The sequence below is a fragment of the Triturus cristatus genome, chromosome 4_1 (assembly GCF_964204655.1).
Source record: "Triturus cristatus chromosome 4_1, aTriCri1.1, whole genome shotgun sequence".
NCBI classification, from domain to species: Eukaryota; Metazoa; Chordata; class Amphibia; order Caudata; family Salamandridae; genus Triturus; species Triturus cristatus.
This window is the reverse complement of record NC_140585.1, coordinates 1,146,520,409-1,146,546,870: the sequence shown is the minus strand read 5'-3', so window position 1 is coordinate 1,146,546,870 and position 26,462 is coordinate 1,146,520,409. Positions and strand designations below refer to the sequence as shown.

At 44.2% G+C, this 26,462-nt stretch overlaps 1 protein-coding gene across 2 annotated transcripts in view; it reads right to left on the bottom strand.

The window, feature by feature from the left end:
- The window catches only part of EVI5L (ecotropic viral integration site 5 like), a 1,383,225-nt gene that overhangs the window by 921,445 nt on the left and 435,318 nt on the right, over nt 1-26,462 (bottom strand). For both annotated transcript variants that reach the window (XM_085654281.1, XM_085654282.1), the window contains exon 5: nt 5,147-5,371. In XM_085654281.1, the coding sequence (XP_085510407.1) occupies nt 5,147-5,371 (225 nt within the window). The remainder of the gene's footprint in view (nt 1-5,146; nt 5,372-26,462) is intronic.

Below are 26,462 nucleotides of genomic sequence, written 5' to 3'. Positions count from 1 at the left end.
TTCCTTTTGGTAGGGGACTTTAATCATCATCTAGATCTTTCCTCCAACACAGAGTCTGCTAGCCTAGTGTTAGCCATGGAATCACTAGGTCTCCTCTCAAGAGCTGCCAGTCCCACACATCGGGCCAGGCACCAGTTAGACACGATTTTCTCTAATATGCAGGAATTGGTAGTGGAACCCCCACAGTTACTAGGTTGGACTGACCATATGGCCTTAATCTTTCACTGGCCTTTTTCTAAGCCGCCCGCCCGACCACAAGGCCGTACAGATTTTCGTAGATCTTGGAAAAAGGTGACTGCAGCTGCCTTTGGCAAAATATTTACAGCCCCTCACTTAGAGACTGTCAAGACTGTGATACAGCCTTAGGGAAGGTCGAGGCCTCAATTATACAGGCCCTTGACTCTATTGCCCCGCTAAAAAAGGTTAAGATGCAGGAGAGGGCAGCACCTGCGCCTTGGTACTCAGATTTTGAAGAGAGAAAAGACCCTTTGCAGGGCCAAAGAAAGGAAATGGAGGAAATTGAAATCTGAGCCAGACGAAGCGCTGTATCGAACGGCACATAGAGCCTACCTAAGTAGCTGCAACACAGCTAGAAGGGCACACCTGGGCTCTCGAATCGTGGTAGCTAAAAACTCTTTGAGGGAGCTCTTTAAGATTCTGAAGGAATTTACGAACCCTAGAGCCAACAACCTATCCCTGCCACCCACCCAGGAATTATGTGAAGAGTTAGCCAGCCACTTCACCAACAAGATCGATTTAATTTATCGTTCCTTTGGGTCTGAAGAGACACAGGACAAGGAAGATCCTACACAGGAGGCCCCCACCCCTTGCCTAGGATCTTTTCCTGACATAATGAGTGAGCAAGTGGGTTCATTAATCATGCACGTAAAATCAGGTTCCGCACTGGACCCGGTCCCACCAGCAGTTTTAGTAGAACTTTCTCCGGTCTTGGCTGATGTGCTAGCTGAAGTTTATAACATCTCGCTAGCCACGGCCACATTTTCCTGTAAGCGGAAAAATGCACGCATTAAACCACTGCCTAAAAAGGCATCGGTTGACCTGAATGATCTGCAAAACTATAGGCCGATCTCTCTTCTCCCTTGTTGTTCAAAAATCCTGGAGACTATAATTAATAGGCACTTTTCCGACTATTTGGAAAAAAAAAACATATTGGACCCTTCCCAGTCCGGTTTCCGGGCCTCTGTAGGTCAAGTCAATGAAACTTTATTCGGATCAATAATAATCTATAAAAGCACAGTAAATCAAATAAACGTTGCAAAATACACAGTATGATGCTATTTACAAGTAAAAACAACAGACCATACAGATTTTAAGACATTGTTAATCGAGCACGAACCACAGTTTTTAAGAAAGAGCTCACATGAAAGACAAGTTCATGGTCGTCCAGGGTCAAAATCATCGAAAATGCAAGTTCCAGGCTAATTGGTTTTAATTTTTTAAAATACGGGGTTAAAAACCATTTAATATACTTGATATAAAATTTACAGAAAAATAAAAAGTGTAAAATTGTTTGCTTGCTCCGACAGTCACAAGGGCATGGCTCAACACATTGATCATTATAATTCCATAAGGGAAAACTAACAGCATATTTAATGGTACCTGCCCTAAGACGGAATATAAGGCCATGCTCCCAGTGACTCATTGGGAGAGTTAAATAACTGGGTGTAGGGTAAGTTAAAAGATTGCGAGCTAGATATCTAGAAACGCTAGGTTTCAAAGACTCCCTCGCTGCCCTTTCGGCACTGAACAACATATAAAGTGCTTTTTTAAGTTCACATTTAGATGGAAGCGTAGTGGTGGTGGGTTTTAAGAAAACATTTTGGGAGTTCACGCTGTGAAGTGCACTCAGCACCCCTGAAAGCCAGGGGATAGCCATGCCTTTATCACAACGTAAACAATCCTCAATAATGCCCCTGGTCAATTTGGCGGCAGGATTTTTCCAAATCGCCAGCCAAAAAAGGGCAGGGCGGGCACGAATAAAATCCCCTATAAAATGCAACCCCAATTCCTTATGGCATATATAGTGTGGGGGAGGATATGGGGGCACAGAGGAGCCTCCTGCAGAATCTGTTTTCCTCGGCAATTATATGAGAACATCTAGCAGTTCTCCAAACCTCAGCACCATATGTGGCAACCGGGACGCATTGGGCTTTGTATATTTTTAAAATAGCAGCCAGCGCATCGGTCTTCTTGGGGCGGGGGAGGCTCAGGATTGAGTTAATGGCCTTTGAGAGCTTACCCCTGGAGTAGGCAATATGCCCACTCCAGGAGCTGCTCGCAGCAAAGACAACTCCCAAATACAGGAAGCTGCTAGTTGACCCCAGTCTCTCTGTCCCCACAACAATGCTACCAATATGTCGTTTCTTTGGGCCACATGACATTACAAAGGATTTTTTAAAATTAGTCTTTAGGTCTAGGGAGTCCATATGGTCAACAAAGCCATTCACTAAAGTGCGTAGTGCGTTAGGGGTGCTGCCCATAAGGACCGCATCATCTGCATATAGCAGGGCGGGGAGATGGTTACCGTTTATTATCGGGACATCGCCAGTTAGGGAGACCAAATGTTTGTGTAGGCCATTGATATAAATGATAAATAAAAGAGGGGCTAGAACACAGCCCTGTCTAACCCCTCTATTAACTCTTACCATCTCAGTTACCTCACCCCATGGCCAATCCTGACACAAGCCTTCAAATCTCTATGCAAATAGGCCAGGAAGTGAACCATGGATTCGTCCAGACCATATTTCAATAAGGCCCTCCAAAGCAGCGACCTGTTGACAAGGTCGAAGGCAGTAGATAAATCCATAAAAGCAAGGTAAATTGGGCATTTACGTGCAACGGTGTATTTGCCCAAAATAAGGTTGAGATTGAGGCACTGCTCTGCAGTGCCAACCTTATTACGAAAACCCAGCTGGCAACTCTCCAAAATGTGGTTATCCTCGGCCCATGTTAGGATTTTATTATACAATACTCTGCCTAAAATTTGTAAGGTGTTATCGATAAGGGAGATTGGCCTATAACATGATGGTTGGGACTGATCGCCCATCTTAAAAATAGGCACTATTATACTCGATGACCAAGTTAGTGGTGGTGGAGAGGTGAAAGTTAAATTTTTTAAAACGTTCAACAAGAGAGGGGCCCATAAGTCAGGGTAGGCTTTAATAATGTCAATGGGAAGGCCGTCTGAGCCTGGGGCTTTATTCCCCGCGCTCTGTGCGATGGCCTCTTCCACCTCAGATAATGATATGTCTACCCATGGAGAGTCGTTAAATATTGGAGTAGCCGTCGATGAGGATGGGACCGCATAAATCTTAGAAAAATGGTCCACCCAGGCAGCTCCGGGAATGGTACAATCCATTGGGGTCGAGAGCTGACCTGAGCAGTGCAGATCTTTAACCGCAGCCCAAAAGATATCCCCCCTTCCACGGGCAGCGGTTTGCGCTAACACCTCCCAGCGCTCATAGTACAGAGGCTGCCCTACTGGAGGTTACTGACTCCATAAGGATGTTGCTGGCAAGGGAAACCCTACGATGCTGGTCCTTCTTGATCTCTCGGCCGCCTTTGACACCATTTCTCATCGTATCCTATTAGATAGGTTGCGAGGGATTGGTGTCAGGCATGGCATTGAAATGGATCCAAACCTATCTGTCGGACAGGTCACAATGTGTTCAGCTTGACTCTTTTTGTCTCAAATGACCACGGTGGACAAGGGAGTTCCCCAGGGATCTATCCTTAGTCCCTCTTTGTTTAACATATATGTGGCTCCCCTGGCCGGCATTTTCAGAAGCTGCGGGTTTGAGACAATATCTTACGCAGACGACACACACAGCTGATAGTTCCTATAGAGGAAGATGTCACAATAACAAAGCAAAAGGTCAAAAATTGCATGTCTACTATAGCAAGCTGGATGAGGAAGAATTTCCTTCAGCTGAACTCCACTAAAACAGAGATATTGCTATTTGGGACAGCAGAAGAGCTGTGGACCTCGGATTGGTGGCCTTCAGAACTCGGAGCGGCACCTCCCCCAAAGAAATGGGCAAAGGATATAGGCAGCAGAATCGACAATAAACTGTTGATTGAAGAACATGTTAAATCACTCTCGGGCGCCTGCTTTGGAACAATGAGGATGCTTAGGAAGATATTCCAGTGGATCCCTCTTGCGGCCAGGAAGTCTCTGATTCAGTCGCTTTTGATCAGTCGACTAGACTATGGCAACTCCCTGCTTATGGGAATAAGGGAAGACCTGGTATCAAAACTGCAGGTGGTCCAAAACACGTCAGCACGCCTAGCCCTGAATAAGCCAGTACGTACGCCCTCTGCTCCTCTCCTACATCAACTGCACTGGCTCCCCATCAGGAAGCGGGCCATCTTTAAATTGTTATGTACGGTCTTTATGTCTCTACAGGGAATCAGCCCTGCTTACTTGAAGAAAAAACTTGAATAGTACCGACCAACGCGGCCGTTAAGATCTAGTAATCGCTCTCTACTCTGTACTCAGAGAATCAGAGAGGTCAAGATAGGTGGACGGGCTTTTTGTCATCTTGCCCCTAAGCATTGGAATAGGCTCTCGGAGGAGATTTGCGCCTGCTCTACTTTTGCATGGTTCAAGAAGCTATTCAAAACCTGGCTGTTTTAGACTCTACTGCCTATTTGGTGTCCCTCTCTCAGGCGCCGAGAGATCCCTCTTGGGATGATTCGCTGCGCCATACAAATGAGTAAAATTAAATAAATAAAATTCTCTCACTAATAGAATATTTAGATGGTTTATGAATCATTGTGTGAATCGACAGGAGAAAGGAAGGTAGCATGGTCAACTGCTTAAGAGGAATGATGGCTGGCTGGATAAATTAATGGTTTGTTGAATGGATGAAAATCTATATCACTGATGCAATGAACATGGTGGAAAGATGCTCGGCTGGACAAACTGGGTATATTGGTAGCGTGTTGACTGAAAGGTTTGTGAATGAATGGACTGGGGGTTAGCTGTGTGCAGAGGAAGATATGGTTATATAAACTGATGATTGGGGAGGGTGAATGGATTACGGGTTAGCTGTTTGTGGAGAAAGGTATTGATGACTGGGAAAGTGAGCAGAAGAAAAACTTTTTAAATGGAGACATGAATTACCTTCATGACATTGAAGAGAACTTCCTGGCCCAAGCTGTCCTGCCCCTTAAAAAAATCATGTTCAGGGTATGTACGAGCGATGTCCCTTCGAATCAGCTTTTCACAAGGAGAGGACATCTTCAGCAGCTCAGAGTACTGATTCTTTACAGGCATGTCAGTGGCACTACATAGCAGCTGCCAAACAATGGCACGAAAGTGGTGTGGAATTCCTTTTCGGATCAGCTCCTGGGGAAAAAATTGCACACATTTTTTAAGAACTTTACTCTCATAATCTTGCAAGTCATCAAACTAGCACCAACCACATTTAATTTAGAACAGAGAGGACAATATAACACACCTTATATGATTCCTGATTCAACTCTCTGGGACACAGTTCAATGTCTACCAAAGAAAAATGGTAAATAGAATTTGGCACATCCGAGACAGGCAAATAATTATTTTTATTACATTTCACAATAAAATGGCATCAATCAAAAGATAATTAGCCAAATTTTCTAAGTGTACGCAAAGCAGTAACTTATCAGCTTGAAATGTCACCTCACTAGATTTAGCAGAGACCTTGCAGAACCAATCGATATGAAGGTCCTATCTACCACAGATTATTTCAAAGAAAGATCTAGCTTCTATTCAACACTATTGCAGAATACTAGGGTTATTCTCATTGATCAATAAAAGCATAACATGCACATCTAGTTCTCCATTTCTAAAAGAAAATTGAGTTACTTATCTGTAACTCCAGTATTCAAGCGTTGGTATCTTTCATAAATACACATGCTTGAATCAGTTGTATATCTTTAAAATGAATACTATTTCCATACATGTTTTTACTATATATATATATATCTGTGTGTGCATACATTTTCATATATATATATATTTTTAATATATATATATATATATATATTACCTACTGGCGGTCGCCAGTAGGTAGTTATAGTTAGGACCCTGTTTCCATAGGAAAACCGCAACATTCTATTTTGAATAACTTTGGCGCCGGTCGACGAATCCTCGCGAAATTTTCAAAACTAATGGGGCGCTACGCTCCGCTCCTACCCTGAAAGTCTCGGGGGGGATTCGTCAAGCGGGGGCTGAGATAAAAGGGGGGTCCCAAAACGCGTTTTTCCCATGCATTTTTCCATAGGACCTTTAGACACAGCTACAGCCCGAACGGCTGAACAGAGTTCCTTGAAATTTGGCAGAGAGGTAGTCTACAGGTCAAGGAAGTGCCTTTTGTAGGTTTGGTGTAAATCTGTTCAGTAGATTCTGAGAAAATAGCCTTTAAATCAATATATATATCTGAGCCAGCTTACGGTGCGCTTACGGTGCGCTTACCGTACGCGTACGGTGACGTGCGCGAGCGCGATTCTGATTGGCTGTTAGATCTTAGTAAACATTCGAATCGGTCGAAACCAGGAAGTGGCGGCCGCCATTTTCTCTCTCGCACTCTGAGAGGGGGTTAAAAAACAAAGAGCAAAAACATGTAAAGGGGCTGTTTAGACAGCTCCTAAGCACCTAGCCATGTTGAGGGAGTCCCCAAAGTTCCCCTAAAGCCAAAAACGGAATTTTCATTTTTTCGATAATTTCGCCGATTACGCTTACCGTACGCGTACGTTAAAAATTATATAAAAAAAAAAATATCCACACTCTCCCCACCCCATGTGCAAACGGTGCCCGACGGGCACCATTTGTGCATTGCTTATTTAGAATAGTGAAAAATTAAAATATTACCTTTCACAACGAAGCGCATCATATGTCCTCCATGTGCGCACGGTGCGCGAAGCGCATCGTGCGTACATGGCCCATCTAGCGTAACGTGGGCACGCGGTGCGCGTAGCGCACCGCGTGCCCTCCGTGCGTGCACGGCACTAACTGCGTAAAGTGGGCGCGCGGTGCGCGAAGCGCACCGCGTGCTCACTGTGCGCGCACGGTGCGCGCACGGAACGAACTGCGTTAAGTGGGCGCGCACGCCACGAATGGCGTAAAGTAACTTAGCATTTAAAAAAACGTACAAATTCACTGAAAAAACCATAGGTTTCACACACGTTATAGTTAGGAATTAGCATTTAAAAAACCTTGCAAATTCACTGAAAAAACCATAGGTTTCACACATGTTATAGTTAGCGGAAATTTTACTGATAAAAAACCAATGAAATTCCCCCGTTATAGTTAGTGCAGGCAACTATAACTCACGCGACCGCAATCCTCTGCTGATGCTAATACTGTATTTAGACACTTATTTGCCCATGTCTTCTTCCATAAATTTTTAGCTATACATATATTACAAATATTTTTTTTTCATAAAGACACATGTCATCAGCAGAGGATTGCGGTCGCGTGAGTTATAGTTGCCTGCACTAACTATAACGGGGGAATTTCATTGGTTTTTTATCAGTAAAATTTCCACTAACTATAACATGTGTGAAACCTATGGTTTTTTCAGTGAATATATATATATATATATATATATATATATATATATATATATATATATATATATATATGTGTGTGTGTGTGTGTGTGTGTGTGTACACACACAAACATACTTTGACCTGGTACGGACGGGGACAGACAGACAGAAAGACAAACACACTTTTTTGGGGGGAGGTTGGCAAACCCCCCCATTTTTGTTTTTTACTCCTAACCTCCCTTCACCGCTTCCCTTCCCTGTTCCATAAAACTACCCTTACCTCCCTTTACCTATACACACATATGAGTATTGTGGTATATTATATGGTGTGGCTGTGTGACCTCACCATGCAATACACTTGCCAAAACTGTCTTAGGTCCAGTCAGGCTCATTTGTAAAACCTTTAGCTCAACCCTGGGTAGCTGTGGCTTCGAGAAGCATGGCTTAAACAAAGAAACTAGTGTAAAGCATTTAGAAACACCAAACAACAAAATAAGAAAGTCACAAAACGCAAAAGAAATCCAACACCAATTTATAAATTAGATTATATTTTAATTTTTTTTTTTTAGACACCAAGATGAGCAACATCCACCAGAGGGTTCCTGACAAATAGATTTTCAACTAAAACGTACATCTCAGCATGATTGCCATATGCGTTATCTGTCTGATTTTTGGCCGGCTCAAATAGTATTGCCATTTGGCTAATTAGACAAGCACAATGATAAAATCTAATGTTAGGGATAGCCAGTCCGCCCTTAGCATGAGGCTGAGAAAGATATTTCATGGATCGTCTTATTTTACCATACTGCCATATGAAGTTCATGAATGTTGCCTCTATTAATTTCATTAATCCTTCATCAATCATGTAGGGAATGGAGCGAAAGAGGTATAATATTTTGGGGAGCATAGTCATCTTCAATACATTGACTCTCCATATTAACGTCAAATGTAAAGCATCTATTCTTTTTAGATCCACCGTAATAGTTGATAGTAACGGAGCAAAGTTATCTTTTATAATTGCTTCAGGTACAGGGCTCACTCTAACCCCCAAATATACTGCAGATTCAGTGCACCTTTCATCATTCATTGCGATATTACTAGTGCAAACTATCTGGGTCTTACTTTCATTTAACAGATAACCAGAGCATCGTCCAAATTCACTAGCGATCTCTTTAATACTACTCAAAGCCCGGCCTGGTTCGGGAGTTATTATCGCCAGATCATCTATATTTGAACTAATGTTGGGTAGGGAAGCTCTAGGACTCCTGTTGCGGAGAACAGATAGAAGATATTTTAAAAAATCACGATACAAATTAATGGATAGTGCCTGGAAGGTTTGGAAGCTGCTTCAAAGAACAATTGGAATCCCTAAAATAAATTATTATACTCCCCTTTGGAACTCAAGACTATTTTCTCAATTTAGTTATGATAGATTGGGGAAAATATGGGAACAGCAAGGTGTTATAAGAATAGGGGATATCTGGGAAGGGGAGCAATTGTTAGACTTCGGTAGTATCCAACAGAAATTTGGTATACAAGATAATCAAAGTTTTAAATATATACAAATTCGTAATACTTTAATGAGTGTCAGACCCCGGATTAGCCCAGGTGGCAGAATTAATATGTTTGACTATTTATTAGGCGGGGGGACAAAAATAAAAATGGTATACAATACCCTTTTATTAAGTTTACAAGACGATATTGAAAAGGTTGAAGCTTCCTGGATGTTGAAACTAGACGATCCAGATGTCGATGTAGATAAAGCACTGCAAATGGCAGGGAATATTTTTCGCTCCACAAATTTAAAGGCACAACACTATAAAACTATATTTAACCTATATTATACACTGGCCAAATTATTTGAGTGGAATAAGAGGGACGACGATAAATGCCCAAGGTGTCTGGTGGGGCCTGCTAATCTGATACATATGTTTTATCAATGCAATAAGCTGAGTACAATCCGTGAAGAGATTGAAAAGTTTTGGGAGGGGTTGCTAGGTAGAAAGATCAACCTATCCCCAACCCTAATGATAACAGATATTGACAGCAGCCTGGGGCTGAAGATGGAGGAGGAAGCTTTTGTGTTTTTATGTCTGGCTGTGTTGCGAATAATGTTAGCAGGAAGCCGGAAAGACGCCCTGGCCCCCACGTTTCAGCTGTGGTTGTCTAGACTTCTGGGGATACATAATATAGAATCTGCTTTATATAGTCGGAAAGGAAGGAAGATGAGGGAGTTGGGGTTGGAAGTATGGGCTCCCCTTAAATTGTGGAGGGATTCTCAGCGGTAAGGCAGAGCTGTATTCAGATTGTATTCAATTTTTAAAAAAATATCTCTAATATTTATTAATCAATTGCCTTCTTAATGCGTTCTTAATGTAAGTATTTTTTGTATTATATATATAACTGAATTAAGTAACACCCGACTCTGTACTCTGTATTATCTATGACCAATAATGTAAAAGCCTAGTTTTGTTTGATTTTTTTTTTTTTTATTATAATTATATAATGTTATTATACCAGGTATTTAATAAAAAATTTAAAAAAAACAAAAAAAAACGTACCTCTCAGCCTTTTAGTCTACAGCGCACAGAAGAATTGGTAACCATGAAGTTTAGAACCTTTTGAGAAGTTTGAAAGAGTTTAGTTCAACTACTCCAGCCCGAGTTAGCCGACCAAATCCAGCAGGTAGATCAGGGAGGCCAGTAAAGAGTAGTTAGACAGTTACCTGGTCACCAAAGCAGTCTCAAATCCAGTTCCACACTTTACATCTAGACCGCCATAGACTTAAATTAGGTGGTCCTGATGTAGGATGCTAAAAGATACTTTGGGTGCTGTGTGGTTAACAGGGCTGTCACTGTGATTACTTCTCGCTCCACAGGTGAGGTGGGACGATTTGGCCACAGGGGTTGATGTCAATCGAAGTCCTCTTTGAGCTAGTAGAAAGTCCTCTGTTGCTGGGCTATTGATCTCTGTCAATGATCAGTCTCTTGGGGCGCCCTGTGGTGATTTGCATGAAGTGGCTAATGACTTGCCAGAATGGGCTTCTTCAGCTTTGCTGATGTTGGTTCAAGGGGGTCAGCTGAATGACCCTTGAAGTCACATCTTTGGACTGTGGCTCGGAAGCAACTTTTCCAGAAGCCAGGAGCCACACGCACAGTCCACTCTTTGCTTGCCCAAAGTGCAGCAGGTGCAGACCAGCAGAGGCTGCAGCCTCTCTTGCCAGGTCAAGGGGTTGGCAGGGCAGTCCTTCATTTTTTTCTCCAGATACAGCGTGATCGGAGGTTCATGGTGTCAGGGGTGCCATATGTATGACTAGAAAGTGCCCTGGAGGGATGATGCGGTCACTAGTCAATGGGCTACGAGGATCCTTCTACTGTGTGACGATTTCCGGCTGTGTGTAGCAATCCAACTGTGCACTATTTTGCCCACTCCCAAGATGGCTGAACCCTTCCTTGGATGTTAGGAGCTTGGCAGCCCACCATAGAGGTGTGACAACATGTCCACGGGAAAACCAGTTTGAGCACTAGTCTCTCTTTTCTAGTACCGCTGCCAGCCAAGCTAACTTAAAGGGGCAACCCTTCAGGAGTGTGATCACCATTTGCCCACCAAAGGCGGCTTTTCCCTTGAAGTTTGCCTTTTGGGCCAACACCACGAGTGGTTTCCTGCAAGGGGGAGGTAACTCCTCTTCCTGTAGCAAGCTTCTATCGTTCCTGAGCTTAGGAGTCATTCACACTATTCCCCAGGAGGTCAGAAGGCTGTCTGGTGGCCAGCAACTGTGCGAGGCCACTGGACAAAGTGGGCAACAGAGTGTCAACTTTCTAAAAGTTGCCTTTCCTTAAAAGTAAAATTAAATTTGACTTGGGCATCATATCAGGTGTAAAGCCACAATAAACTTGATACCTTGAAGTACCCAGTAAGTAGTACCATTCAGAAGTTAGCCAGACTGTGAGGTCAATCGGTAACTCTATGTTAGCTAATGGGGCTACTAACTTTTCCACAGCACAAATGACAATTTAGACGTTTTGCGGTCAACACATATTTAAAGTTTCTGCCCTATTTAATAATAGAAAGATCCTTGCTCAGGGATCCATAGGCCTTCTTTAGGCGATTCTTGCATATATTGTTTGGGAAATTGGGGGATTTGCCATTGGTTTAAATGACAAAGTCGAATTAGCAGTTTAAAGCTGGTCTTACAGTCAGCATCAGAAGGATGGAAGCCATTTTGCACTTTCTCCCACACAGGGTGGCACAACCAATGCTGCAGCTCTGGGGGACATTCTGTCTTACATGTCCTGGGTACCATATACTAGATATTTTAACCCCTTCCCCACTCATGACGGAACCACTCCGTCATGAGCCACGGTCGCCGTGTGCTCATGACGCAGTGGTTCCGTCATGCTGCGGCCGTTGGCGGCCGCGCCGCCCACGCGGCGCTAATTCCCCGCCTGTGCGGGCGATTAGCGCAGTGGGCGGAGTCATGACGGAACCACTCCGTCATGAGCACAGCTCAACCGCGGCTCATGACGGAGCGGTTCCGTCATGGCCACCGCGCTGCCCCCAAACCCCCCCCCAGCGCTGCGGCGGAATTCCCGCCGCAGCGAAAGGGTTAAAGTAAGTCAGCTTATTGCAGTTAGGGGTAGCCAATTCGACATACATATTGTAAGGGGTTAGAACACTGGCACTGAGGTCTGATAGCATGCCTCAGTGCACTCTCATAGTAAAAAACCTAGCAGCATCAGTCCAAAACTTTGGGGTTGAGTTTGCAAAAAGAGACATTTCATTACAACACTCCTAAACCATACAATTACCATTACCTCCTTCTACCTCTACCCAGCCCTGAACCCTAAATTTACCCTGCTTCACACAGCCTCTTTAAAAACAAGTTACCTACCTGTATACTGTGGTTCTCCAGTATGGAAATCTTTGATAGATTCACATGCTTGCATCTTCCCAGTCATTGAGGTGGGAGGCCCAAAGTAATTACAACTAGTAGAGTAAAAAGTCTTTCTTCTAGGTCTATTATAATTGCATTTCCCTATAGGATTGAATACTAATCCACATCATTTTGTACATGACCAAAGTCTGACCAATCAGAGAGGAGCTTGCATTCTTCCCTCCTGTACAGTGGCTTCACACCTCAGCTTTTTAAGCATGAGTGTTAAAATTACCCATGCTACCAGCTAAGAGAAAACGACAATGTGGTGAGCGACTGAAGGGAAGGCGGGTGGGTCACATGTGAATCTATGAAAGATATCATTACTGGAGAACCACAGTTTACAGGTATGTGACTTTTTTAGGTCGAGCATCTGAGACCTCTTGTATATACTTTAGTATACACTTATATGTGTATGTACTTTGTGGGCTCTGGAGATCAGCCCTAGGACTTGTCTGCTTTAGCTTATGGACTTTTATTTCTGTTCAACTGCCTCTATTTAACTGTCTTGAAAGAAAACGACCAACAGAGGTCAGTAAAATACCAGAATTGGTTTCTGCTAAGGGACTTTCTTTTTTAATTTTTCTGGCAACTGCCTCTATTTAACTTTGATAAAAAACGACCAGCAGAGGTCAGTAAAATCCCAGAATCACTATAGCATTCTCTAGAGTCCAGTCCATAGAAATTGTCTTCCACGAGCACCCGTAGGCAATAATATTTTTTTTCAAATCTTGTATTTTCAGTATTTTCAGTTAGAAGACCACCGAAGGCCCTACAAACAAAGCTTTGGACTATACCATTTCCCGCCGAAAGGCAATATTTCTCTCCATGTGGTCCCATACCTGGTGTGACACGCAGTGGGTGCTTACTTTCCCTCCATGTTAAAGAACAGTTTCAGCACCCCGGCTAATGTGCTGCATAGCTAAATACATAGAAGGTACCAAAGGCAAGACTGATTGCATTGCAAATGCTTTTCTTCTCCAGTATTGAATCTTTTATAGATTAACATGCTTGCATCTGAATAGTGAGCAATATACCATTAAAACAAAAGAACAGTAAGGCATCAATGAAGCTATGCGAAGGCGGGTAATGTACATAGGTGTTTATGCATACATAGTGTTAAGAAAAAATACAAATTAGCCATAAATACCAAGGAGCTCACCTTATTGAGAAAGGGTTCAAAGCACTGCTTGGCCCATTGCAGAATTCTTGTTGTTAACAGCATCCAGACAATAATGTTTGGTAAACTGGTGTTTATTAGAACGTGTAGCCATTCTGCATATGTCCGACAACGGTACTCCTGCGAACAAAGAAGCTGATGTTGTCATGCTTTTGGTAAAGTGTGCAAGCACTTCAGATGCCAGCGGTCTTCCTTCCTTTTTGTGACAGAAAGTGATAGCTGTAGATAGCTGTTAGAAACGGGGTCTCTAATTGGCAGTGGTTTGTGTAGGAGAGTAGGGTCTGCTTCCTATGGTCACCCCCACTTTTTGCTTTTGCTTCACTGGTTCTCGACTTAGATGTGGCTGTGGGCCTGCTAATCAGACCCACAGCCCAGCTGTTCTCTCTCTAAATTCATACTATGTACTTTAGGTACATAACCCAATTGGTAAGGATCACCCTATAGGGCCCTGTACAGTGTACCTTAGGTACCCAGGGCATGGGTGTACCCTAGGCCTACCAGGGGCTGCAGCATGTATTATGCCACCCCTGGCTGGCCTCCCATCATGACACAACTGGCTGATCACTCAGCTGGGGCAAGATCGTGTAATCACCCCTTGCTTAGGTATAGTATTCCTATACCTACCTTATATATAGACACATGGGTAACTTTCCAGTCACTCCTATGGCAGGCCTTAACAATCCTGAAGGCAGAGTGCTTGGTAACATGTGAGATGGTGCTCTAGCATGAGCTGAGCCTGTCTGCAGCTTTCGGAACCATGTCCTTATAGCTGTTCTATGATATCGCCTACCATATACTCTTAAAGTGCCTTATAATCCTCTCGGTTATGGTAACTATGGTTTGGCTTTATCAAAACATGTCGTTTAAGGTGTCTAACACTTTGGAATACTACCCCCACACCATTTCTGGCGATGAGGATAGTATTCCCCCCTTCTAGAGGGAGAAGACATGTTGAAGACCTACTACCCGGTTAAAGTTAACCAGAGCCCCAGCATCTCAAAATGGATGCTGCTGCCACAGACACAAGTCTGACCTCCTGCTGCTGGGAGTCCTTCCAGCGAGGGAGGCTTTGACAATAGGTTTCCTGCCTTGGGAGGTGCTAGCACCACCCTAGACAGGGCTTAGTGTATTGGGGGAAGGAAGGAAGAGATGAAAGAAACGAGACACTGCCTGGGGCACACAAGGTGTCCCATGCATAGTCCGGTTCAAACCGGTGCTGGGGCACTCCAACCCCAGTCCTGGCGCGAAACTGGACAAAGGGAAGGGGGTGTAACCACCCCCCTCCCTGGTCCCACCCATAGGAGGGACCTAGCAGGTAACCCAGCCCCCCAGATTAGTATAAGAATGGGAGCTGAGTCCCTAGGACTTTGGATTATCCTGAACTGAAACTAGACACAAAACTCTGGACCTTCAACATTCGAACAAGAAGACTGAAGAATCTCCCTTGTGGCCAAGGAGTGGCCACCTTGTGCAAACAGGCACCAACAAGCGACCTGCCGTTTGCTTTGCCCAAGTTCTACGAGGAACGGACTGCAGAGCCCGACCAGCGCCTTGACCTCCAGACTTCGCTGACCCTGATCCACATCCACAGCCAAGCTGAGATCCGTGGAGGCGACGAGAGACGTGGGACCGGCTACCTGGGAAAATTGGCGAGTAGCTTCCAGCGCAGCTTCTGAGGCATCCTCGAAGTTGTGCTCTGGGGATTAAGAAGCCCCAACCCCGAGCACCATCTGCACCGAAGATTAGCCCTCCACGAGTTCTGCGTGGGGCCCGTCTGCATTTTCCTGCTCGATGCGTCTGTTCGGTTGCTTGCCCGCTGGCTAGTAGCCTCAGTGACGACGAACCCTTGAGCTTTCACCGCTGGTTTGGCTCCTCCAGACTGGCCCTTGCTTCCCTGTGAAAGAGAAGCACCTCAGACCTTCCTGTTCTGCACCTGAAGCGAATTTCCATCTCCGCGTGGGGTTGCCTTTGCCAAGGCTTGTTGACTCCAATCGGGACGGCGACTCTGCCAGCAGCAAGATCCTTCGTGGGACAGCGCGTACCCTGGTTCTGGTCGTCCTCGACGCCTCCTGGTCCACGCAGCTGCAGAGACAAGCTTCAAGACATCACCTGTGTTCTACACGACATCGCCTGGTTTCTTCCTGGTTCCACACGGTCACTGGCTAGTGACCCAGACTTTGTCCCCTCTGCTTGCAGGTGTTCTTCCTTCAAGATCCACCCTTGGATCCACCAGACATCTTCCTCCTGGCCGCCTGCCAGCATCTGTTCTTCAGGCATCCATAGGATCCAAATACGACACCCGACATCTTCACACCTATGCACCCATCTCCTGTGGGTGAGGTAACGCGAGTACTCCGGTGCTCCAGTGGATATTGACTATCCAAGTGTCTAAGTCTTTAGTTGCTTCCTCCTAGTTACTTCAGAAGTGTCCTTATTCTTCCTATTTCTAATTGCTACATTCCCATTGACTTTAATGTAACCCGCGTGTGTGTTTCCACACTGCACACGCTTCCCGTGGGCCTCCCACTTCCTAACTATTGGTAGGGTAGGTTAGCCCCAGCGATTCCCTAGGCCCTAGGCCTACTCCCTGTTCGTGACGTGGTACTTATACCACTTTCTTATTATATGGTTTGCGTGGCCCCTGGGCCTAACTGTATTTTTCCTGTGTAACTTAACGTATGCTACTTAAGAAATTGTTGTGCTTAGACCTCTGAACTCATAAAGAGTGCTGAGGGTATATGTTAGAATAAATACATTCTAATTGTATATATATCTGGTGTGGTGTCCTTTCATTTGGTATTCAAGGGATTGTAATGATATAACAGCTGGCTTCACATGCCATACAGAGTTTAGTTTAAGACTGCTCTTGTCCATGCTACCACTAGGAGAGCTGGTCTATAAGGTTGACTTTACAACCAATCACCATACGGGTTGTTTGGACTGATACAGGGTGTACACTAGAACTAGTGACATCATATCAGGCCAACTTCTCACAGTTTGCACCATGTCAAAGTAGGGGCCCTCATTCATGTCAGGGTAAGTTACATACATAAGATAAACCCTGCTCACCCCTTGTTAGCTTAGTACAGAGTAGTCAGTCCTATCCCAGAGGCATTGTGTAAAGTATTCATTCACACACACAGTGAAAACACTACAAAAGGACCCCACACCAGTTAAGAAAAATAGCCAATATTTATCTGAATAAAACAAGACTAAAAAGACAAACATCCCACATACACATGTTAAGATACGACTTTTAAAAGATTAAACGCAAATATATCACTTAGAAGTACAATAACTCCGGCTGGATTATCAGGACATGGTTCAGGAAGTCAAATCCAAAAGTTCGGGCCTGGCTCGACAGAGCGCTTGCCAGTGGCGAAGTCATGTAGATCCGGAGTACAGTCGCTTTAGAAACAATAACAAAACAATGACGTTGCAAGTCGCCGTGGACGTGAGGTGTTGATGAAACCATTGCGGAGTCGGTTCCTAACTGTTAGTGCAGGCTGGTTGCGCATCGGGACTCAGGATGGTGAGTCGTCAAACCGAGGTGAGGCATCACTGGATCAATGAGGTGTTGGTTCCAGGAGGCGATGCAGAGGCACTGAGCCAGTCATGCCCAGGACATTGGAAGGCCCAAGGGAGGTGATGCGGCGTTGGCGATGCGTCCGTTTCTTATGGGGATGTGGGGTCGATGAAGCGTCGAGAGTCAAGGCACGCGCTGTCAAGGACACCCCACTAGATCACTGGTGCTGGGGCGCAGTTGGGTGTAACGGACTTTGGTGACATGGCACTCACACTGTGGTGGCTCTTCGGAGGCACGGCGTTGGGGCCTGCATTGTAAGTCACGGTTGTTGCATTCAGAAGTGACCACAGCTCTGGTGCAGGCAGCAATACGGTGTTGAAGAGCTCCGAAGTCACACTTGAAGTCGATTAACTCGGTTCTTCTTGATCAACACAGCAAACTCACTACCAATGTCCCAGGAACTGGAATTGGCACCCCTTGGCAGAGAAGGGCTCTCAGAAAGAAACCGCAGGTGCTGCAGATGAAGTCTTTGATGGCTCTGAGAACTCCAATAGGAGGCAAGCTCGACTCAAGCCATTGGAGAAACTTTGAAAAGAGGGATGCAGAAAGCAAAGTCCAGTCCTTTCACTTCCATGAAGGAAACAATAAGCAGCAGGCCAGCCCAACAAAGCAAACAGCAAAGTGGCAGTCTCCCCTGATAGCTATCTAGCTCTTCTTCCAGGCAGAATGTCCTCAGCCCAGAATTGTTCAGAGTGTATAGTGTCAGGGATCCAGTACTTATCGCCAATACAGCCTTTGAAGCAGGCAATCTTAAAAGGAAAGTCTTTGTAGTGCACAAGACCCTGCCCTTCCTGGTCCTGGCTTCAGAAACACTACAGGGGGGTGGAGACGACTTTGTGAGGGGACAGGCACAGCACTACTCAGGTGCAAGTGTCAACTCCTCCCACCACTCTAGCTCAAGAAGACCTATCAGCCTGGTGATGGGTCATCAAGATATGCAGGGCACACATTAGCTCCCTTTGTGTGGGACTGTTTAGAGTGATTTCACAAGGCCCAACTGTCATCTAACCCAGACGTGTATTTTAGGGATAGGGAAGAGGCACAGAACGGTTAAGCAAGAAAATGCCAACTTCCTAAAAGTGGCATTTTCAGATCTGCAATTTAAAAACCAACTTCACTAAAAGATGTATTTTTAAATTGTGAGTCCGGAGACCCCAAACTCCAAATTTCCATCAGCTACCAATTAGAAGATGTTCCAAGGCATCTGTAATGCTAAACTATGGGAGAGATAGGGTTTGCTGTAGTAAAAACCAAACTTAATTACTTTTTCACTACCAGAACATGTAAAGCACAACAGCAAATGCCATTCCTTTTAAATACACTGCACTCTGCCCACTGGCTACCAGGACCTACCTTAGGACTGCCTTAAACGTTATAAAAGTGAAGGTTTGGGCCTGGCAAGTGGGTGCACTTGCCAGGTCGACATGGCAGTTTGAAACTACCTAAATAGACTCTGCAGTGTCAGGTCTGAGACAGGTTTCCAGGGATACTCATGTGGGTGGCACAATCAGTGCTGGCGGCCCACTAGTAGAGTTTGCTTTACAGGCCCTGGGCACAACGGGTGCACTGTGCTAGGGACTTACTAGTAAATCAAATAGGCCAATCTTGGAGAAACCAAATACCATTACATTTCAGACAGGGAGCACTGGTCAGCAGTGGTAAAGTACCTAGAGTCCTAAAACCAGTATATAAAATGCAGCACACAATCAAAAACAAGCTATCAGAGCCAAAAAGACTGGGGTAACCATACCAAAAGTTACCAAGTCTAGCAATAGCCATTGCACTATAGTTGCTTTTGAAACGGTTTGGCCTTTTGTTGTGGGCGCAAAGGCAACCAGAAGTTGGTCCGAACTTAGTTTGTTCCAAGTAATATTTAAGGAATCCTTTGACATCAAGGGAATGGAGTGATTTTCCTGCTGCACTTGATGGATTCTGGCAAAAACTCTTTAGGACAATTGGTCATTTAGGTGAAATTCAGAAGGTATTTTTGGTATGAATCTAGGATGGGGATGCAAGAGGACTGTCTTTTTTGAAGTGTATATAAGGCACCTGCACTGTAAATGCTTGTATTACACTAACACGTCTGGCAAATGTTAATGCTACTAAAAGTACAATTTTCCTTATGGATTGGCAAAAACGATAGTCTTATTAGCTGCACCAGGATGGTGTTCAATTGCCATGTTATTGGTGGTTATCCGACCAAAGGATTTTTTTTTTGCGAGAATGCCCTCATCTCGAAAGTGCAGCAAGATGGACTCATATTGAACTGTGGCAGCGACCAGATTGAGCTAGTGAGAGAAGGTAAGGCAGGACCTGTGCAGGCTCTGAAGTAATAGGATGTCAATTGTAGGCTGCGCACCAATTACAAAACGTAGCAATTTTGCTCTGTAGTACTTGTTTGTGGATTCTGTGGTAGTTTTTGCTAAAATGTTTCTTCATTACTGAGGGATATCTAACTGATGGAATTCATAGTATTCAGGATCCAAGCTGCTAAATTTAGAGATTCTGATTTTGGATGGATTACTTGTCCATCATGCCTGTATAGTAACCTTGGGAGTGGTTTGAGTTGAGTGTGTTTATGTTCTGACATCAGGAGAAGTTCCGTATACCAGAACTGTCTCAGCCATGCTGGGGCTATTAGAATGATCCTGCACGGCTCGTTTCATCTTGTGTAGTATTTTTGGGATGAGAAGTATAGACGAGAAAGCTTAAGTGAACATGCCTGCCCAAGACATATGAAGTTTGTTCCCCCATGATCCCTTGTGTGGGAACCTGCTTGCATATTGAAGACATTTTTTGGAGTTCCAAACGGGTCTAGGGAAGGCGTTCCCCATCTGCTGAAGATCTTGTTGAGTTGGTTGGTTGACAACTCCCACTCATGGCATTCCTGTAAAGACCTCCGTAGTTCAACCACCCATTGGTTTTCTGTACCCTGAATGTGTTCCACCTTCAGGGAAATCTTGTTTTGTAGGCGCCAGGACCATAGGACCATATTTGTTGTGCTTACTTGGATAGAGGGCGTGAACGCCTATCGCCCTCTTTGTTTAGGTAAAACGTTGTGGTCGTATTGTCGGTGCAGCTTAAGACTTCTGACCCGTTACCTTGGTAAGAAAGCTTTGAGTCCCAACTCCCTCCATTGAGGAATCCATTGTCATAATGAGACTCGGGATCCTGAGTACGCATGTTGCTCCTATTGTGATATTTCTTTTACTCGTCCACCATCGCATCGCGGACACCATTTCAGTCGTTATTTTAACTATCTCGTCGAACAAGCCCTTGTCCTGTGTTCATTGTCTCTCCATCTGTTCTTACAGTGATCGCATGTACAACCTGCAGTTCGGTATGAGAGGGATACACGACAACCTCATTCCCAGGAATGATTTGTAGGTTCTTCCTGAAATTGACCTTTTTCGTGATAGGGCAAAGGCCAGTGTGATCATCTTGGTCCCTCTCTCTTCGGTTGGATATACCTTGCAGATGGTGGCATACATGATGGCTCCCAGGAATGTTATCTTCTTCTGTGGGATTACACAAGATTTATCTTTGGTTATGTGGAGGCCCAGGTCTTGGAAAAGTTGCATGAGAGTCCTTGTACAATCTCTTGCAGTCCTTGATGAGTATGCTTTTATTAGCCAATCATATAAGTACGGAAATACTTGATGTCCAGTCCGTCTGAGATAGGCTGCTACTGGCACCATGCATTTGATGAAAATTCTTGGGGCAGCTTTAAGGCCAAAGAGTAGTACCCTGAACTGATAGGTTTTCCCTGCCACCTCGAATCTCAGATATTTTCCATGCCTCACATGAATGGGGATTTAGAAATATGTGTGCAGGAGATCTAGTGATGTCATGTGATCTCCCTTGTTTAAGAAGTGAGTGAAGTCCTGCAGTGTGATCATTCGAAAAGATAGGCTCTTGAGATATTTGATGAGCATTCTGTCTCCATTTTCCATTCTTTTTCCTCAGGAGAAAAAGGTTGGAGTACAAACCTGTGTGTCTGCAGCGCTGTGGGACTTCTTCTATTGTTCCATTGGCAAGGAGGGACTGAATTTCCTCCCCTAACACTTGAAGATGTTAAGACCTTTTGACAGGTGGATGGTATTTGGGTTCTGGATAAACTCTATTGTGTGACCATAGTTTATAATATCCAGAACTCACCTGTCCGAAGACAGGTTTGTCCAATTTGTGAAGCAGTTGTGAAGAATGTTTCTGAAATGGGATGGAGGTGGAGGTGTTGAGGTGACTGGTGGTACTTTTTTGACACAGTTTTCTATAGAAATCTTGGCTTTTTGTACCAGCTGCAGCCCGGCATCTTCCTGTGTGCCTGAAGTAAGCTGAGGTCTGAGAAGGTCTGTACTGCAGTGAGTACTTTTGGTGATAACATTGTGCTCGTTGATGATATGGTTGGTATCTATCGGGTTGGTATCCACCACAAAAGGAGTATTGACCCCTTCCTCTACCGTCTCGATATGATCAAAATCACTTTTGTTGCAGTATTCCCGGAAAACATGCAGTGCCTGCTTTTATGGATTGTAGCGCTTCGTCAATATGTTTACCAAATAAAGCTTTGCCATTGTAAGGCATGTCTAATCATTTTAGACTGCATCTCTGGTCGAAAGGAGGTTGCTTTAAGCCACCCCTGTATTCTCAGGACCGCTGCCCCTTTCATCTGTATGAAACTCGTGAGGGCCACATCCATTGAGGTATCGATAATTTCCAATGACATTTGTTCACCTTCTTGTGAAATTGTTCTTGCCTTCTGCTTCTTGCCTTCTGGCAGGAACTCAAGTAACTGGGCTAGATCCGACCACATTTAAAGATCATAGCTGCCCAGGACGGTTAAGGCGTTGGAGGCTCTTATCGTCCTCGCTACCATGCTGAAAATGTTTCTCCCATATTATCCAGCTGCATGCCCTCTTTGTTGAGGGGGAGGGGGGGGGGGGGGAGACTAAACATGGTGCCACCAGATTTTTCTATCTCTTCTGTGCTGCCTGCATTACCACATAATCTGGTTTAGGGTGACCTATCAACCAGGCTTGTGAGTTTTCTTAAGCTTTATATTTTTTGTTTAGCTGTGGTATCACTGGGGCTACTGTGGCAGGACTTTTCATGGCCTTGAGGCCCTCCTTCCAAATGTAGTCCACATTTGGTAATAGAGCATATTGTCTTTTTGCTGAATTCTTGCCGTGTAAGAAGCACTCTGTTTGTTGCACTATCATTATCTATAAGTACATGGAACCCTCCAATGGCAAAATAGTGCCTGGAGGTGATGGTGGAGCAGATATGGGGGTAATAGTTGTCCCAATCATCATCCACAGTAGTTGTTTGGTCCTGCGGTATCTCCCCCTCTTCGGGTTTGTTGTCATCGTGGATAACGATTGATTCTAACTATCGTGTGTGGGGGTTCTTTGTGAGTCGCTCCTGACCACTGTGGTTTAGCAGGTGTGCACACCCTGGAGGAAAACCTTTGAAGATAGTACTGTAGCATCAAGCGAAGTCCCGTTACTAGAGCCACTGGTATTTGCATTGAGGGTTCCTGTGAGTGTTGAACCTCAAAGGTATCTTCATAATCGTCAAATTCCATGAAGTTGTCATAGCTTGTGTCTTGCTGTATTCTGTCTCTAAATGAGAAATCATCAATCATATATTGTGATTTTTGCTCGTCGTCTGATTCTTGGCTTTTCACATGAAGTTGGGATGGACTGGCAGCATTCCCAAACCAACCAGCCTCGCTCCTCTTCATCACCTGCATTTCCCATTTCAAGCAGGCGCACTGGTGGTAATGGTAACACCTAGCTAGGTGAAATAAATTCCGGTCTTAGGTCTGGTTCGGTGATGGCCATTGACGGTGTGAAAGATGACGAACAAGCCTTGGGGTGGATGGGTGTCGTCTTCCCTGTCAGATAAAGCAGAGTCAATGGATTCTTATTGGTGCTTTCCGTCGCCGGTGTCGATGATGGTAGAGGCAGATTCTTCATCGATGATGGTCTTGTCATCGAAATTCTGCCATCGACTAGGTTGTCCTTGACAATACTGTGACAATAGACAAGGCAGAAGACTACATTATCGTAGTTATTGTCACTGTAGACATCTTTTCTGTCGACAGAGTCATCAACTATTTGGTCAACGATATTCCCGATTTTAGGGAGGCACTGTCTCTTACATCTTTAAAGGCTAAGTCCTTTCCAAAATGTGTTGATGGCTCGGAAGCGGAAACCTTCCGACACTTTTTCTCCTGAGGAGTTGGAGAAATAATCTTTCCTATGACTGGCTTCTGTTTATCTACCTTTTTTGATCTTTTTTATGTGGATTAGATGTATGTTTCTCTGATTTATCTCGTTTTTGAGATACTTTCGCTTTTGGGCAGGGATTGTCATCTCCTGAGTCCTGAGTTTTTGAAGCTTTTTTATTTTAGGGACATAATAAAAGCCTTGCCTCCCGATCTTTTAAGGTCCTAGCTGAAAATGTTCTAGAATATTTACAGTCTTGGAACTTATGGTGGGGGTGGAGGCAGTGTCTGCACTCTTTATGAGGCTCGGCACAGAACAGTCTCCTTTTCCAACATGTCTTACAGGATCGAAATAACCCTTTCTTTGACCCCTGTGCCATGTTGGCAGAAAGCGCCAGGTGAGAGGAAGAGAGGTAAAACAAAATGAAAAGAGTTCACCTGAGATTTACTGTCCAAAGATAGTATCGGTGAGGAAAAAAACTGAGCAGATCTCAGCGAGACTCCTTTTCCACAACATGCGGTAAGAAATCATGAGGTGTCAAGTAACTGCACAGGAGGGAAGGGTACAAGCTCTGCTCTGATTATTCAGACTTTGGTCATGTACAAAATGATGTGAATTGCTAATCAATCCTATAGGGAAATGCAATTATAATAGACATAGAAGAAAATACTTTTTACACTATTATTTCTAATTACCGTGGGACTCCCACCTCGACGATGGGGAAGATGCAAGCATGTAAATCTATGAAAAATTAGATACTGGAGAACTCCCCTTATCTCTAAAATGACCCTTTCCTTTACCTCACACTAATCCCTAAAACCACCTTTACCCCCTTTACCTCTACCCACCCCTAAATCCTAAAATTACCCTTACCTCCCTTTACCTCTACCCATCACTAAACCCTAAAAGGACTCCTAGCTCTTTCCATCCCTAAACCCTATAATTACCCTTACGTCCCTTTTCCCTCAACTCACCCCAAACCCTAAAATCACCTTATCCTCCCTTTCCACAACCAGCCCCTTAACTCTAAAATTATCCTTACTTCCCTTTATACTTTTTTTTTTTTTAAATAACAAAAACAAATGTTATTTTTTTTCAAATGTACCTGCATGATACAGGAATCATGGTAAAGGATTACACCTGTACTATGTTCTCATCTGCATGGTACTTACATGTATAGTAAAGACTGTACGTAAAGGTTATGCATGCTAAAGACAGTGTTGTAAAGCCAGTTTCTCACTTTGAATCATTCCCCATCATCAGGCTGGGAATCCCAGTAAACTTTAATAACAGTAACCAGATTTAAAATGGCAATATATATCAACAACAGGGTTTTAGTGGCCCAGCCACCTCTTTTACTTCCTCCTGTAGGCCACCATAACTCAGATTTCAGTACAAATGTGAGATTACTGTGTAATAGAAACAGAGTCTCTGACCAGGGAGATGGGAGGTGAGAGGAGGAAAAAGGGAGGAGAGAGGAGGGAAAAGGGAGGAGAGAGGAGGAGGAGGGAAAAGGGAGGAGAGAGGAAGGAGGGAGAAGGGAGGAGCGCAGCATATGAATATATGAAATATACCAATGCACGAGACATGAAGTGCTTGGTAAGTAGTCTCTTCTCCAGTACTGGATGTTTTATAAATTCACATGCTTGAATCAGAATAGCAAGCAGTACATAACATTACAGCAAAGTAGGAAACAGGCTCAAGTTTATTTGAAGAGTTTGCAGAGGACTGCCTACCACACTGCTTAGTCAGGAACTAAGACACATCCAGACAGTAGTGCTTTGTGAACATGTGCCTGCTCTTCCAGGTGGCTGCACAGCAGATGTCCTGCAAAGGCACTCCGGGGTAGAGAACAGCTATCGTCACCATGCTTCTGGTTGAAGGCGCCCTCAGTCTGCCCTGGTGTAGTTGCTTTGTCTTGAGGCAGAAAATTATGAAGGCTGAAAGACAACAAGCTAGTCCCTGTTTCGATACCCATCAGTTTCTTTACTGGATGGCTGAAGGACACACACAGCTCATCAGATGCGCGAAAGTCTTTTGTTTTGTCCATGTAAAATCGGAGGAACATGCGTACATCCAGAGAGTGCAGATATTTTTCTGCTAAAGTTGTGGGAGTAGGAAAAAACGATCAAAGAGTAATAGGCTCATTCAGGTGAAAGATTAAAGGCACTTTTAACATGAGCTTGTTGGTTATTTTTTTAAAACACATTTTATTGAATGTTGCATAAAGTTAACTGCATCATACATTCCATTTGCCCTATTTTAGTAACAATTGTGTTTCATTGTCATAAATTTCGGTAAATATCTGTGAAAATCAATTCCACTTGTTTACTCATCAATCAATACCCAATGGTCCTACCATTTCCCCTACAATTTTTTTAAAATACCTTTATTTGTATTTAGAGAATCACATAGACGGTACATTCCAATAGGAGTCCATCTTGAAATATCCATCCTGCCCCTCCCACGAACCCCCCCCCCCCATAAATGAAGAGCAACAACATGTTGTAATATCAAAATCCTTCAGGATATCCAAGAAGGAGAGAGCGAGGGAGGGCAAAGCCACAGTAATCCCATGTAGGTAAATGTCCCAACACTCAGCTACAGACAATAAGGCAGTTAGCTAGGACCCACTGTAGTTTTGTTGATCAGAAGCCAGAGAACCAATCCACACTATCCAAGGAACTCAATGCAACATATAACAAGTTTATCCCCCATTCACCTCCTAACCTACCTCTGTGTCAGACCAGCGTGTCAACAAAAAGAAGAAAATAAGTTACTTACCTGTAACTATGGTTATCCAGTATTGGTATCTTTCATAGATTCACATGCCTGAATCATTCCCCGTCGTCGAGATGGGAGTCCCACGGTGAAATATACAAGCAGGGCAATAAATAATACACAGGCTTAAAATGGCCCAAGGCCCTCTAATAATAGCCTATCTATGTCAGCTGCTAGCACCGTCCATAAACACTCCCAG